This window comes from Phoxinus phoxinus (assembly GCF_949152265.1).
Source record: "Phoxinus phoxinus genome assembly, chromosome: 6".
NCBI lineage: Eukaryota > Metazoa > Chordata > Actinopteri > Cypriniformes > Leuciscidae > Phoxinus > Phoxinus phoxinus.
Window position 1 is genome coordinate 31,505,003 of NC_136881.1, and position 13,478 is coordinate 31,518,480.

A 13,478-nucleotide genomic window follows, 5' to 3' on the forward strand; every position below is an offset into this window, starting at 1 on the left:
GACACACACATAATAGGCTACCTTAAAGATGTGGAAAAGTCGATCAAAAGTGTGGGTACATTTCTCCAGACTCGATGCCAACAGCGTGCGATGCAGTATTTGCGGTAAAATAATTGCTGCAAAGACCGATAAATACGATGAAGACCTTGACAGTGCACGGAGTAAACATAAGAGCAGAAAGTTGCTCCGTCTTCGACTGGTAAATGAAGAGATACCTTGTTGATCTGACAGTGTTTATATTGCAATAAATAATAACCTACTAAATGTACAATGCCGTTTAAAAATTGGTTGGTTTACTTGGCTAGTCAGAATTTTTTTTCAGTAAGGATGCATTAAAGTTATCAAAGGTGACATTAAAACATGTGTAATGTTACAAAATATTTCGTTTTTAAATAAATGCTTTTCTTTTGAATTTTTTATTTATCAAAAAATCATGAAAAAATGTAGGCCTATCATAGTTTCCAAAATACTTTTGGATACTTACTAATTAAATAATGTAAAATATAGTAAATGTATTGTTGCCATATACTAAATATTTGACTAGTCGCACGTTAATTTCTGCTTAAATACTGCATGGGATATAGCCCATTCTGCGCTCAAGCGCATGTATAATCTTGCCGCAAAAACAGGCTAATGATAATAAATATGTATTTAAAAATAACGATGCATTTTAATTGTTTATTAATAAACTCTTTTTTTCTAAATCAGTGTCCGCTGCAAACATGTCTCCATACATCTCCGCTGTAAAGTGCGCCTTTAAGAGAAATGCATCTTTCATACGGATTACATCAGATGATATTTGCTTTCGATTTGATTTTTTTCGTTTTTAAAAGTGGACAAATCAAGCTTTATATAGATATTTTTTTTCATATATTTGAGGCTAGTAGCCTATGCTATATAGCCTACGATATGTTTCTGTTTTTTTTTTGGTTTTTTTGACGCGCTACAGTTCACGGAGACCATGAAAGACCCTGATTGTTTTATTTTATTTTACGAAAGCAAAACGTTTTCTTGTTATTGTGAGTTTACACAAATAAAAGTATTGCGACTGGTGCATTATTCTTTTCTGTATGGCCATAAATAGAGTATTTTAAGTTGTTCCACTGTTGATCGCATCGGCGCCTCCATGTCATGCAGTGCGCGCGCTACACACTCCGCACACACACTTGGTTATGCGCCTAAGAACAGCGAACAAATATCTAGGTTAATGTTAGAGTGAGCGGCGATGCCAGACGGATAATCCTCATGTTTAACAAATCAAATCATGCAGTTTCTATCGCGAGTCAGCGCTGCGCCAGTTTGAAAAAGGCGGGTGTGCAGGAGTCTTTTAATGAACGTTTGGTGTAGGTCTAGGCATAGAGATATCTGAACATCTTTTCCAAGCGCAAACCAGTACAGAAGTAATCAATAAATGATCGGGGAGGGTCATGCCTTTTTTCACAATCATTTTGGAGGGTCATAGAAAAATTTATTGCTGGCGAAGGAAGGGTCAAGTCTTTTTTGACTATTGATCTCAAAACTCCTCCGGTGGCCCCTTAAATAAATAACGAACAGTCCCTAAATACATGTAAATATGGGGGAAATAAAATACGATTTTTCATTGGAAGAGATGAACCGGTCATTGAGTCACAGTGCATGAAACAACAAAGTTTACACGTATTTCCCCATTGACAGTTGTGTGTGGGATGGTGTGTTTGTGTTTTTGTGTGTCATATCTCATGTGTCTGCGTGTGACAGAGAGAGACACAAAGAGAGTAAGAAAAAAAAAAAAAGTGTGTCAACAGGTTCACATTAATAACCCACATCTCAGCTGTGCTACAAATAATTTAATAACCTTTTAAATTGGCAGTTATTTTATAGTGCAAGGCATTACATGAATGTAGAACAAAATACACTAGAACCAGGCACCAGTGGAGTCATTTGTAGTCTACAAAGTGAATATGAGAAAGTGTTTTTAAAATGTATTGAAATCATTAACATTAACCATTAAGTGAATATCATAATGGCTCTCAAAAGAGATCAGGCCTTCATCCTACTTGCATTTACTAGCTTAGAGGATGAAATTGTTGTAACATTTCCCAAGATTACTGCTATCTGAATAAAATATAATCCATAACCCATGCTATTGATTGAGAGAGAGAGAGAGAGAGAGAGAGAGAGAGAGAGAGAGAGAGAGAGAGAGAGAGAGAGAGAGAGAGAGAGAGAGAGAGAGAGAGAGAGAGAGAGAGAGAGAGAGAGAGAGAGAGAGAGAGAGAGAGAGAGAGAGAGAGAGAGAGAGAGAGAGAGATTTGTTTTAACAGCAGCACAGACATTGCAACAAGCTGTGGCATGTGACCTCTATTTCATCAGACTCCTTGACCCCGGCAAGAAACAGTGACTATTGATCAGCTGGAGAAACAGACATGAAGTCAGGGAATGGCACTCCCTTCAGGTCAACTCTATGTGTGTGTGTGTGTGTGTTCCTAATCCGTCTATGCTTTGGGGACAAATTTGCAGAAAATGTCCCCGGAATGTAGTTAAATCTGACAAAACTCATTTTGGGGACGTCCTCAAAGACATGGATACATAATATATTTATTTATACACACACTACCATTCAAAAGTTTGTGGTCTGAAAAAAAAATGATTTTGTTGTTGTTGTTGAAAGAATACTTTCATTAAATTGATCAAAAGGGATGACAAAGACCCTTTTTATTGTTCCAAAAAAAAAAAAAAAAAAAAAAAAATCAGATAAATGCTGTTCTTTTGAAATGTCTTTTCATCAAAGAATCCTGAAAAACATTATCATGGTTTTCAAAAGAAAAAAAAAAGTTTCTTGAGCACCGAATCAGAATATTAGGATGATTTCTGAATAGTCATGACACTGCAGACTGGAGTAATGAAACTGAATCTTCCATCACAGGCAAAGCTCAATTACATTTGAAAATATATTACAATTGAAAACAGCTGTTTAAAATTGATATATAAAATAATATTCACACTGTATTTTTGTAGCGGGCATAGTAGATCTTTAAAAACATTTAAAAAAACGTACCAACCACAATATTATGGCATATCTTTAGAACAGTTCCCTGATTTAAAAAAAAAAAAAAAACTTGGATGTAGGCTATATGACCAAAATATGTGCTACCAAAATGTAGTACATTACTTTTGTCATTAAACCAAAATGTTGGTTTTACCAGAATTATATACATTATAAAGTTATCATAATTGCCGTAAAATATCTATGAAATACCAATAGGTCAGATAAATAATGCTGCTACAGGACCCTCAAGGCCCAACACAACATAACAATAATAACTCTTTTAGAAAAGATTTGTATGTAATTGCATGTGATAATATGCACATTTTAAAGTCCAATTCAAGCACATTAATAGTAAATATATTTTGGAATTTGATCTTAAAACTTCTCCCATCCGTCTAAAAGCGCTGGGAATTGCTCTGTCAGACTGGTTACATTATTGATACCATGCTCAAAATTGAGTTCCAAAGTCAAAAGCAGATTTCTCCTTAAGCTCTTTTTTAGGAAAGGAACCATCTAGATGTCACTCAGGTTTTGACTGGCTTTTTTGGGAGCTTTTGTTTAAGTTTATGGAATAAAATTGTGGCGATTGGACTGCATGAATAATCAGTTTATTGGAAAACGTGTGCACCCACACTAGCTAGTATGTGAAAAGTCAATGCTAGTGTGTGCAAAAGTGAGTGTGAGAACACATCAGGATTTATCCGTTTTAGTCAGAAGTGACCCTCTGATGCTTCCGAAAAGTTCTGTTCGGTGTGCGTTATATGCCCTCTTGCATTTTTGACATACCAACCTCTAACATCACCCTTCAGATAAGTGTCTCTTTCCTATTCAGCCATTTTCCCTCAGTCACCATTTTGCTTTTCGATAATGGAAATGAACCGCATCTTTGAAGTCGAGTCACGAGAGATATTAAATAGAAAAAAAAAAAAATGTTAAAGCCGTTCCCTGGTGTCATTCCCACTCTGTGATCCGTATCCATGTTATCAAACACAAATTTGTCATTACAGAATTGAGCTCCACTGCACCATATTCCAGGATTAAATTGCCTTGGCTTGGCAGATGACTTCCTAAAGGCCACCTCGTGCTCTGACTGATAGTGGCCTGTGGTGCCCCAGATAAGAATCATCCGCTCGGGCTGAGTGAGATGAGGGAGTTGAGTGAGGGGGTGTTATGTGTTACTCACCTCCACCAGCTTGTTGGCATGTTCACGGAAGACCTGCGCGTACTCCTTAACCTCTTTCTCGTTACCGCTCTTGGCCGCCTCTATCAGCACCAGCAGAGGCACGTTGGTCTCCAGGAAAGAGTCAGATATGTGGTCCATAACAGCCTTCCTTAGCTAGAGAAAAGAGACAGAACGAGTTGGGATCAGCTGTTGTCCTACATAACACCTTAACTTGTACTTGGAGCTCCCACTATAGGGCATTTACAAGCGGTAAACTAAAGGTTTAACACATTTTCTAATGGAGCGCTTAAGTGCGATCTTGTGTTAAAAGCATCTAGATGGAGCACAGTGGAATTGAACAGAAGGCACGTTTATAGGGGCATTAGCTCCAATGGACTGATATGTAAACACTTGATCCTTGAGATCCGTCAAGAGGGTCTGTAATACCTTGAAAAAGCTACCATTGATATCCATCTTAATGGCAGTTTTCCCCTGGAAGTGTGTGATTTGAAGTCTGCCATTTTACTTAAGGGTAAAATGTTTGATGGCACATTTCCAAACCCTTCACTAGCATCTTTCCGGAGCGGTGATGTCAAAGAGACCGTAAAAAAAAAGAGAGATCCTAATACATCTACTATATTATATTGAAATATTAGCAATGTTGCTTCATATATTTTTTGCAATGTTTTGGCATAGCAAGAGAGAATAAGTGCAAATTATACAGACAAGGAAGGAATAGCAAGCAACTTAAAGGTTAAATGCCTTGCTTAGGGGGGAACATGCTGAAATCGCATGGCTTGTTAATTGCAGTGATCAAACTAGCAACCTTTTGGTCACTAGCCCTAAGGATAAACCAGTATCACATCAACCTAAAACACGCAGGCACACATTTTGCCTCAAGGTAAGAGAAAAGCGTAATACTGTATCTCTTGAAACAAGATATGTAATAATGAGCAAGATTTTCTTACATGTGAAGGCCAAGTATGGTAACCCATACTAAATTTGTTCTCTGTATTTAGCCCATCCAAGTTGGTGTACACACATTAGGAGTAGTGATTAGTGAACACACTGCAAACTGTGACTCTAACATTTGGCCATGACTGCCCCCTCTTTATAGGTTAATAGCTATACAATCAGTATTATTTAAAGTTGGCATAAAGGTACAATAGTCTTTTATGATGTATATATGAGAAAAATGGCTTCTCAAACAAGAAAAAAATGTTGGACGGGACTTTTGTCCATCAGGACAAATTTGTCCACTGATTTGATGGTGGTGGTTTGCTATTGCTGTGATCTCATGTGAGTGACAGGTTGTCCCGCCCTCACCCCAGTACACGCATCATCAGAGAGGAGAAGAGATGTTGCTGCAAGAGGGAGGGGAAGTTACTTTGATTAAAGATTATGTGGGCACATGCATAAAAAAATAAAATAAAAAAAAGACGATGTACATCGATACATCATTTATAATAAACTTTTAAATATTCCATAAAAAATAAGAATGGTCAATTTTGATATCACTGTGAGTGACTAGACGATTTTAGTTTAGCAGAAGCACACATCAGCATCATTCACAGTTATATGCAAGAAAAAACAAACAAAAACAACAACATTGTGGGCTATTCTAATGGGGTAGATTCCCACGACACATGTCCTCTAATGGTTGATGGGAAACTCCTAACAAGCAATAATTATCATTCAGTGAGGCGCGCACATATCTTAACCAATTAAAAACCCTGTGCTAGGCAATGGTGGGAAGACAGTAATGATGAAGTATGGCTAAAGGCATCGCATAATCCATCACTGGCAAGAAAGTTGGCCAGTCAGAACTTGAGCCGCCCTTAAAGGGGACATGTCATTGAAATCAGGATTTTCCTTATTCTTTCTCAGTCTAATAATCCCAATAAAGCTGCAAAAACGGTAATAATCATGGTTATGATCACGTTTCCACATCAGCACCTTTTCAGTAATCAGCTTGGTTGGGTTCATTTTCATATGCATATATTTTATCCAATCAATGTAGAAATGCACTAATCAAAAGCTATGATTAATTTGATTGCAAACAGAACCTTAAAGGGTTGTATATCAGGCACTTCATATAACCTTTTATTGGTTCCCATCATGGGATCATTTTATAGATTTAGTAAAAAAAAAAAAAAAAAATTTAGATTTAAATTTTATGAATAACAGCTTGTAAATAATACTTTATCGCTAGAACATGAAAGTATTATACAATCATTTAAGGCATTTCTCCTTAATTTGAACCTTTTTGACATAGTGTTCTTTAAAATTGAATCAAAGGCCCAAGATACAGAACCACACTGAACCACTTTTTTTTTTTGCTAAGTACCAAACTAGCAATGTGGGGCCTCATTTATAAACCGTGCATATGCACAGATTTGAACTTGAACTTTGTAAGCTAAAATTCAATTTATAAAAATGGTCTTTGACGTGGAAAAGTGCTTAGCGCCACATCATGATCTAAGCAGACTTGAACACTTTTTCTTGTGGCAGAGAGTCGGTGTACTGCAGGTATTTGAAAATCCAAACATTTCTTGTCACTCGCCATTCTCAAGTAAAGGATTTGGACGTTGACTGGTGCTCTTTTATATGTTAATGATACTAAAGAGGGGGCAATTACAAGGCAGAGATCTAAAACCATTCAGCTGCACACGATTTCAAGATCATTTGTGATTACCGGTAATAGATTTCACATCTGGAAGAGAGGCACACACACATTTTCTTTGTGTGTGCGTTCGTTCTTTGAATCACACAAACGCACATTTGAGATATTATCATAAGATCAAATGTAGGATGGTTTCTACGCAACATGTTTTTGTTGTGGGAAACCTTGAATAACTCAATAACTGGCACTACAGAGTAAAATATGGCCCTTCTCGCTTCCATGGAAGGAGGTTTAAGGCCATGCTGGGATGTGGAACAGGCAATGAAACCAGAGCCAAGCATGAGGACGTCATCTTTTCAATCAATGTGCAGCACTCAGTGGTGGAGTTCTTGGCCACCTGAGCATGAAATTCAGAAAACAGAGCACACTTCGCAGGTAATGATCCTTCTCCCTGTGTGCCGATGATTTAATTGAAATGTTTTAATGAACCTTGGCGCTCTGTCTCTAATAACCTCTGGTAAAGGATGTGTGCTTGTCTTCCTAATGGTTGGGGTGCAACCCCAGGGAAAATGAAATTGAAAAAAAAGTGACCAAACCGTATCATTTTTCTGGTTATACTGAATAAAGACATGCATTAAAAAACTAGAGATGTCCTAGAGTGAACATGAGTCATATTGTGTGTAAAAAAAAAAGAAGGACAACATGAAAAAGACGAACACTACCTTACTAGTATTTGAATATATGAATAATGTTAAACTGGGACTCAGTCTGACAGCATTACAGTCCCCTTCTTAAAATAAATTTTTCAGTTCTCACGGAGCTTGAGAGCAATTCATCCGTCTCTGCTTTTTATATTAAGATTATTTAAGCCATAATTAATTTCCTTTGACATCAACCATGGCATTTTAGGGTCAGTTCCCTTTCGTTGTCACTTCGAGTTACGTCGAAATGACGACGAATGGGGTTCGCTTAGAAGCCTATCCTCTTCGAATATTAATAAAACGAGCCAATGGCAAGCAAATGCCATGGGTCTGCTGAATTTGCATAGCGTAACTCCGCCCCACTGTGTGGGTATATAAGGAAGTGAGCCGGCAACATGCAGATATGTTTTCGCTTTCGGAGCCAAGAGCATTCTTCACTCCACAAGCCATTCTGAGATCATCTCTCTTCACTCTTCGAGACGAGCTACTCTTCAGAAGTGTTGGTGTGACGGCGAATTCCAGCGAGCTTCATATTGCCTGCCGATCTGCGCAGTGGTCTGCCAGTCGTGTGTCTCTCCCTGGGCGCTTCAACACTGCTGTTTGAGTTTTATCTCTCTAAAAGAGCTGCACGCGGCGCGTCTTTTTAAAGACGGTTCGCCCGTGTGTTTCTGGGTGCGATACACAGATTAAATCAGCTGATGGGCACGGACGCTGTCTGATGTGTTTGGGCAAACGCACAGACAGCGTTCGTGGATGCGTCATGTTCTCATTGCGGGGACATGACCATCGCAATGTAACGATCGAGACTCGATGACCTCCTCGAGAGAGAGTCCCCTCATCCACACCCCGATCTATTCTCTCCGCAAGAGGGAATACTTCGGCTGGTGGCCAGGGTGATCAGAGGCTGCTGTGTGGAACCAACCCGACGATCTATCCTCGGTCCACACGCTCCTCTTCACATTGCAACCCGTGTGGTATCCGGATGAGATCGCTGACCAGTCCCGGCCAGAGGTCGCGGGCTGGTCCAGCATTTCATTCGATGCCCCGGCAGATGAAATCTTGTCTATCGCCGCATCACAAGGTGGGCGTGAGTACGCTGGAGAAGACTCGGCTGTGCTGCCTCCTCCGGGTGTGCCAGCATTGCCCGAGTCTGAACCAGAACTCTGCCATGCTTCCCCGGGCAGTCGCGAGCATTTGGGCTTGTGTGGAACCCTCCGCCATGTCCCAAGTGCTTAAAGCTGATGATCGGTTTTTGGGGACGCACCGGCACACGTCGGCCCGCCCCCAATTCCTTTCTTCCTGGACGTGCATGAAGAGGTCATGAGATTACTCAGCGGCCTCTTCCGCCTTCTCTGCCCTCGATGAGGTCGCGGCCAGTGGGTACACTGGGGTTCCCCCTATGGAGTGTTCTGTGGCAACACAACTGTGTCCCCACAGCGCCTCCACTGGCGTGGCGGCCCTAAGCACCCACCCACCCCAAAGCATGTAGGTTTTTGTCTACTCCGGTGGCAGAGATCTATAGAGCTGCGGGGCTGGCTGCCACCTCACTGCATGCTATGCCCATCCTTCAGGTCTACCAGGCCAGGGGTGCTCATTGCTAATGCACGAGGGTAGGGCTGGTCCAGGGCTCTTGCAAGAGCTGCGTGCCGCCACCGACCTCGCTCTACGGGCGACGAAGGTGACCACACGCTCCCTGGGTCAGGTGATGTCCACATATGTGGTCCAGAGACAAAAACTGGCTTAGTCTGGTTGATATGGGCGAGGCTGAGCGAAGCCGCTTCCTCAACTCCCCATATCCCAGACTGGCCTCCTCGGCGGCGCAGTCGAGGACTCTGCCCAGAGTTCTCGGCTGCCCAGAGCGGACTGAGGCTCTGATCCCGCGGCCAGCTGCTCAGCCGCCGGCTCAGCTGCCTCATTCCGCTCGCCGCCGAGGGCGCCCTCCTGCGACACTCCCTGCCGGCCCTAGCAGCACCCTTCACCCAGGCCGTGCCGTGGAGGTAGTCGCAGGAAGGCGCCCCAGCCCGTACCAGCCCCGCAGCAATGCGGTGCTCCCGTTACGGGCAGCTCAGAGATGGGTTGCAGTTCTTTCTAGGAGGTGGTTGCAGGGCCACTCCTTCCCCCGGTGGAGGGCCGGGGGAAAACCTCTTTTTCCAAAGAACTGTCTCTCCCATCTCTGAGCACACAGAGTTCTCGGACGACAGTGCGCGCCACCCTCGGGTCCCGCCACTCTCGCCCTCCTCTGTCACAGAGTTCTCGGATGACAGTGCGCATGCTCACGGGCCTCGCCACTCTCGTCCCCCTCTGTCGCCAGACCCCTGCCAGAGCACGCCCCTGTGGAACGCTGGTCCTTCCCTGGCCTCCTCTGGCAGGACGCGGCTAATGACCGTGCCCCCACACCGGGCCGCTATGCCACCCACGTCTGGGCCGGTCATTCCGCTTCGCTGCACCCCCGGGGGGACGTCTGTCGTTCGCATGACCCCGCTGGCACAGTCCGTGGGAGCCTGGTTAGAGCTTCCCCCCTGTCCCGCTGGCTTGCGCGAACCATCAGGCTCGGCTATGCGATTCAGTTCGCACGGTCTCCTCCCCGCTTCAGGGGAGTCCGCCTTACTATGGTCGGTGGCTATGCCCCTGTCATGAGAGCGGAGGTCGCCACCCTGCTGGCGAAGGGTGCGGTCGAGACTGTCCCTCCAGCCGCAATGAGGTCCGGCTTCTACAGCCCTACTTCATTGTCCCCAGGATATCCGGTGGGTTACGGCCAATCCTGGATCTGCGCGTCTTGAACCGTTCCCTTCACAGGCTTCCGTTCAAGAGGCTCATGGCCAAGCGCATTTTCGAATGTGTGCAGCCACAGGATTGGTTTGCAGCGATCGACCTGAAGGACGCCTACTTCATGTCTCCATTTTTTCTCGACACAGACCGTTCTTGCGGTTTGCTTTCGAGGGGCAGGCATACCAGTACGCAGTTCTCCCATTCGGGTTGGCCCTGTCTCCTCGCGTCTTCACGAAGGTCGTCGAGGCAGCCCTTGTGCCGCTACGGCAGCACAGGGTTCGCATCCTGAATTATCCCGATGACTGGCTAATCCTAGCTCACTCTCGGACCAGGGTTGCGAACACAGGGACCTAGTGCTCCGGCACCTAGCCCGTCTGGGCCTTCGGGTCAACTGGGAGAAGAGCAAACTTTGCCCCGTGCAGAGGATCTCTTTTCTCGGTAGGAAATTCGACTCGGTCGCCATGTGCGCGCAGCTTACGAGCGCGCGCGCGCAGTCACTGCTGACTTGCCTGAGACAATCTGAGGGCAAGAGTGCGGTTCCACTGAAACTTTTTCAGAGGCTCCTGGGGCATATGGCATCTGCAGCCGCGGCAACGCCGCTCGGATTGCTTCATATGAGACCGCTTCAGCACTGGCTTTGCGATCGAGTCCCGAGGTGGGCATGGCGTCAGGGCACGTTCCGAGTACCAGTTACTCCGACCTGCCATCAGACCTTATCCCCGTGGACGAATCTCAGCTTTCTCGGGCCGGAGTGCCCTTAGAACGAGTTTCCAGGCATGTTGTTGTCTCAACGGATGTCTCCTCCACGGGCTGGGCCGCCATGTGCAATGGACATGCTGCCGCGGGCTCCTGGACAGGTCCCCACCGCCTATGGCATGTCAATTGCCTCGAGTTGCTGGCAGTACGTCTCGCTCTGCACCGCTTCCGGGCGCTGCTCAAGAACCAGCACGTACTAGTCCCATCAGACAATACCGCGACAGTAGCGTACATCAACCGACAAGGTGGTCTACGCTCCCGCCGTATGTCGCAACTCGCCCGCCACCTCCTCATATGGAGTCAGAAGCATCTGAGGTCGCTTCAAGCCATTTATATTCCGGGAGACCTGAACTGTGCAGCCGACGAGCTCTCACGGCTTCAGCCTCTTCCGAGAGAATGGAGACTCCATCCCCAGGCGGTCCAGCTGATTGGGATCAGTTCGGGGACGCACAGGTAGACCTGTTTGCCTCCCACGACTCGTCCCACTGCGCCCAGTTTTACTCCCTGACCGAGGGCACGCTCGGCACGGACGCTCTGGCGCACAGCTGGCCCCGGGGCCTCCGCAAGTATGCGTTCCCCCAGTGAGCCTTCTTGCACAGACCTGTGCAAGATCAGGGAGGACGAGGAGCAGGTCATATTGGTTGCGCCGCACTGGCCCACCCGAACCTGGTTCTCAGAACTTGTACTCCTCGCGACAGCACCTCCCTGGCCAATTCCTCTGAGGAAGGACCTCCTTTCTCAGGGACGGGGCACCCTTTGGCACCCTCGTCCCGATCTTTGGAACCTCCACGTGTGGCTCCTGGACGGGACGAGGCAGGTTTGAGTACCCTACCACCAGCGGTGGTGGCTACCATCACTTCCGCTAGAGCGTCGTCCACTAGACATGCCTACGCGTTGAAGTGGAACCTCTTCGTCTTTGGTGCTCTTCTCACTCAGAAGACCCCAGATCATGCCCGATCAGTGTCGTGCTTTCCTTCCTGCAGGATGGGTTGGAGCGAAGGCTGTCTCCCTCCAACCTGAAAGTATATGTTGCCGCTATCGCCGCACATCACGATGCAGTTGATGGTAAGTCCGTGGGAAAGCACGACCTGGTCATCAGGTTCCTGAGAGGAGCGAGGAGAACACAGCCTCCTCGCCCTCCTCTCGTTCCCTCTTGGGACCTCTCAGTGGTACTAAATGCCCTGCAGAGTGCTCCCTTTGAGCCTCTGCAATCAGTGGAGCTTAAGTTCCTGTCAGTTAAGACAGGGCTCCTGGTTGCTTTGGCCTCCATAAAGAGGGTAGGGGACCTGCACGCATTTTCTGTAGACGAAGCGTGCCCGGAATTCGGGCCGGCCTTTTCTCACGTGATCCTGAGACCCCGGCCTGAATATGTGCCCAAGGTTCCCACCACTCCCTTCCGGGACCAGGTGGTGAACCTGCAAGCGCTGCCCCTGGAGGAGGCAGACCCAGCCTTGGCATTGCTCTGTCCAGTACGCGCACTCCGTGCTTACTTAGACAGAACGCAGTGTTTCAGGACCTCAGACCAGCTCTTTGTCTGTTATGGTGGGAAGCTGAAGGGAAAGGCTCTCTCCAAGCAAAGGTTGTCTCACTGGATAGTGGACGCCATTGCTTTGGCTTACAACAGCAGCAAGGTCGACCGTGCCCCCTTGGTGTGACGGCCCACTCCACCCGGAGTGTGGCCTCCTCTTGGGCTCTAGCGCATGGCGCCTCGCTAACAGACATCTGCAGAGCTGCAGGCTGGGCGACACCCTACACATTCGCCAGATTATAGCTATAATCTCCGAGTGGAGCCAGTGTCCTCCCGTGTACTCGCTTCAACCAGCCGGTGCTAGGACCCGCTCAGGTGTCTTCGCTTGCTCGCCATTCAACTCCACGGACTGGATACGTGCGATATTTCCTCAGGTGAGCCTGATAAGCCCTGAGTTCCTCCAGCGCTGTTGACGTCAACGCCAGAGTTATGCCTCCGGCAGCTTTCGCGTTGGCTAGGTGCCACCATGTGCATGGTTCCCCCTCTGGGCAACCCCCACGTGTGTATTCCACTGTAAGCCTCTCTCGAGCATGTGTCTTTCCCTTGGCAAGCCAGTCTGCCACCCCTGGGGTTGAAATACTCCACCCTACGGGCTGGACACCCCAGTGTTTTCCGTATGCACCCCCCTCCGGGTCATATGTTATTCTTAAGTCCCCCCTTCGGGCGGGCACTGATTGCATATTTCACTGAGATATGCTCCCAGTGTACCTTGGTATTCCTGTGTTAAGTAGGAGTCCTTCGTCCGTGCTAGTCACGACAGGGAGCTCAGACTTACGCAGGGCACTGGAAGACAGCCGAGGTGGCGTGATTGGACTGGTAACCCCATTCGTCGTCATTTCGACGTAACTCGAAGTGACAACGAAAGGGAACGTCTCGGTTACGGATGTAACCCTCGTTCCCTGAGTAGGGAACGG

At 46.3% G+C, this 13,478-nt stretch overlaps 1 protein-coding gene across 3 annotated transcripts in view; it reads right to left on the reverse strand.

The window, feature by feature from the left end:
- Window positions 1-13,478, reverse strand: part of ctnna2 (catenin (cadherin-associated protein), alpha 2) — a 450,781-nt gene that overhangs the window by 68,710 nt on the left and 368,593 nt on the right. For all 3 annotated transcript variants that reach the window (XM_079617041.1, XM_079617042.1, XM_079617043.1), the window contains one exon: window positions 4,209-4,361. In XM_079617041.1, coding sequence (XP_079473167.1) covers window positions 4,209-4,361 — 153 coding nt within the window. The remainder of the gene's footprint in view (window positions 1-4,208; window positions 4,362-13,478) is intronic.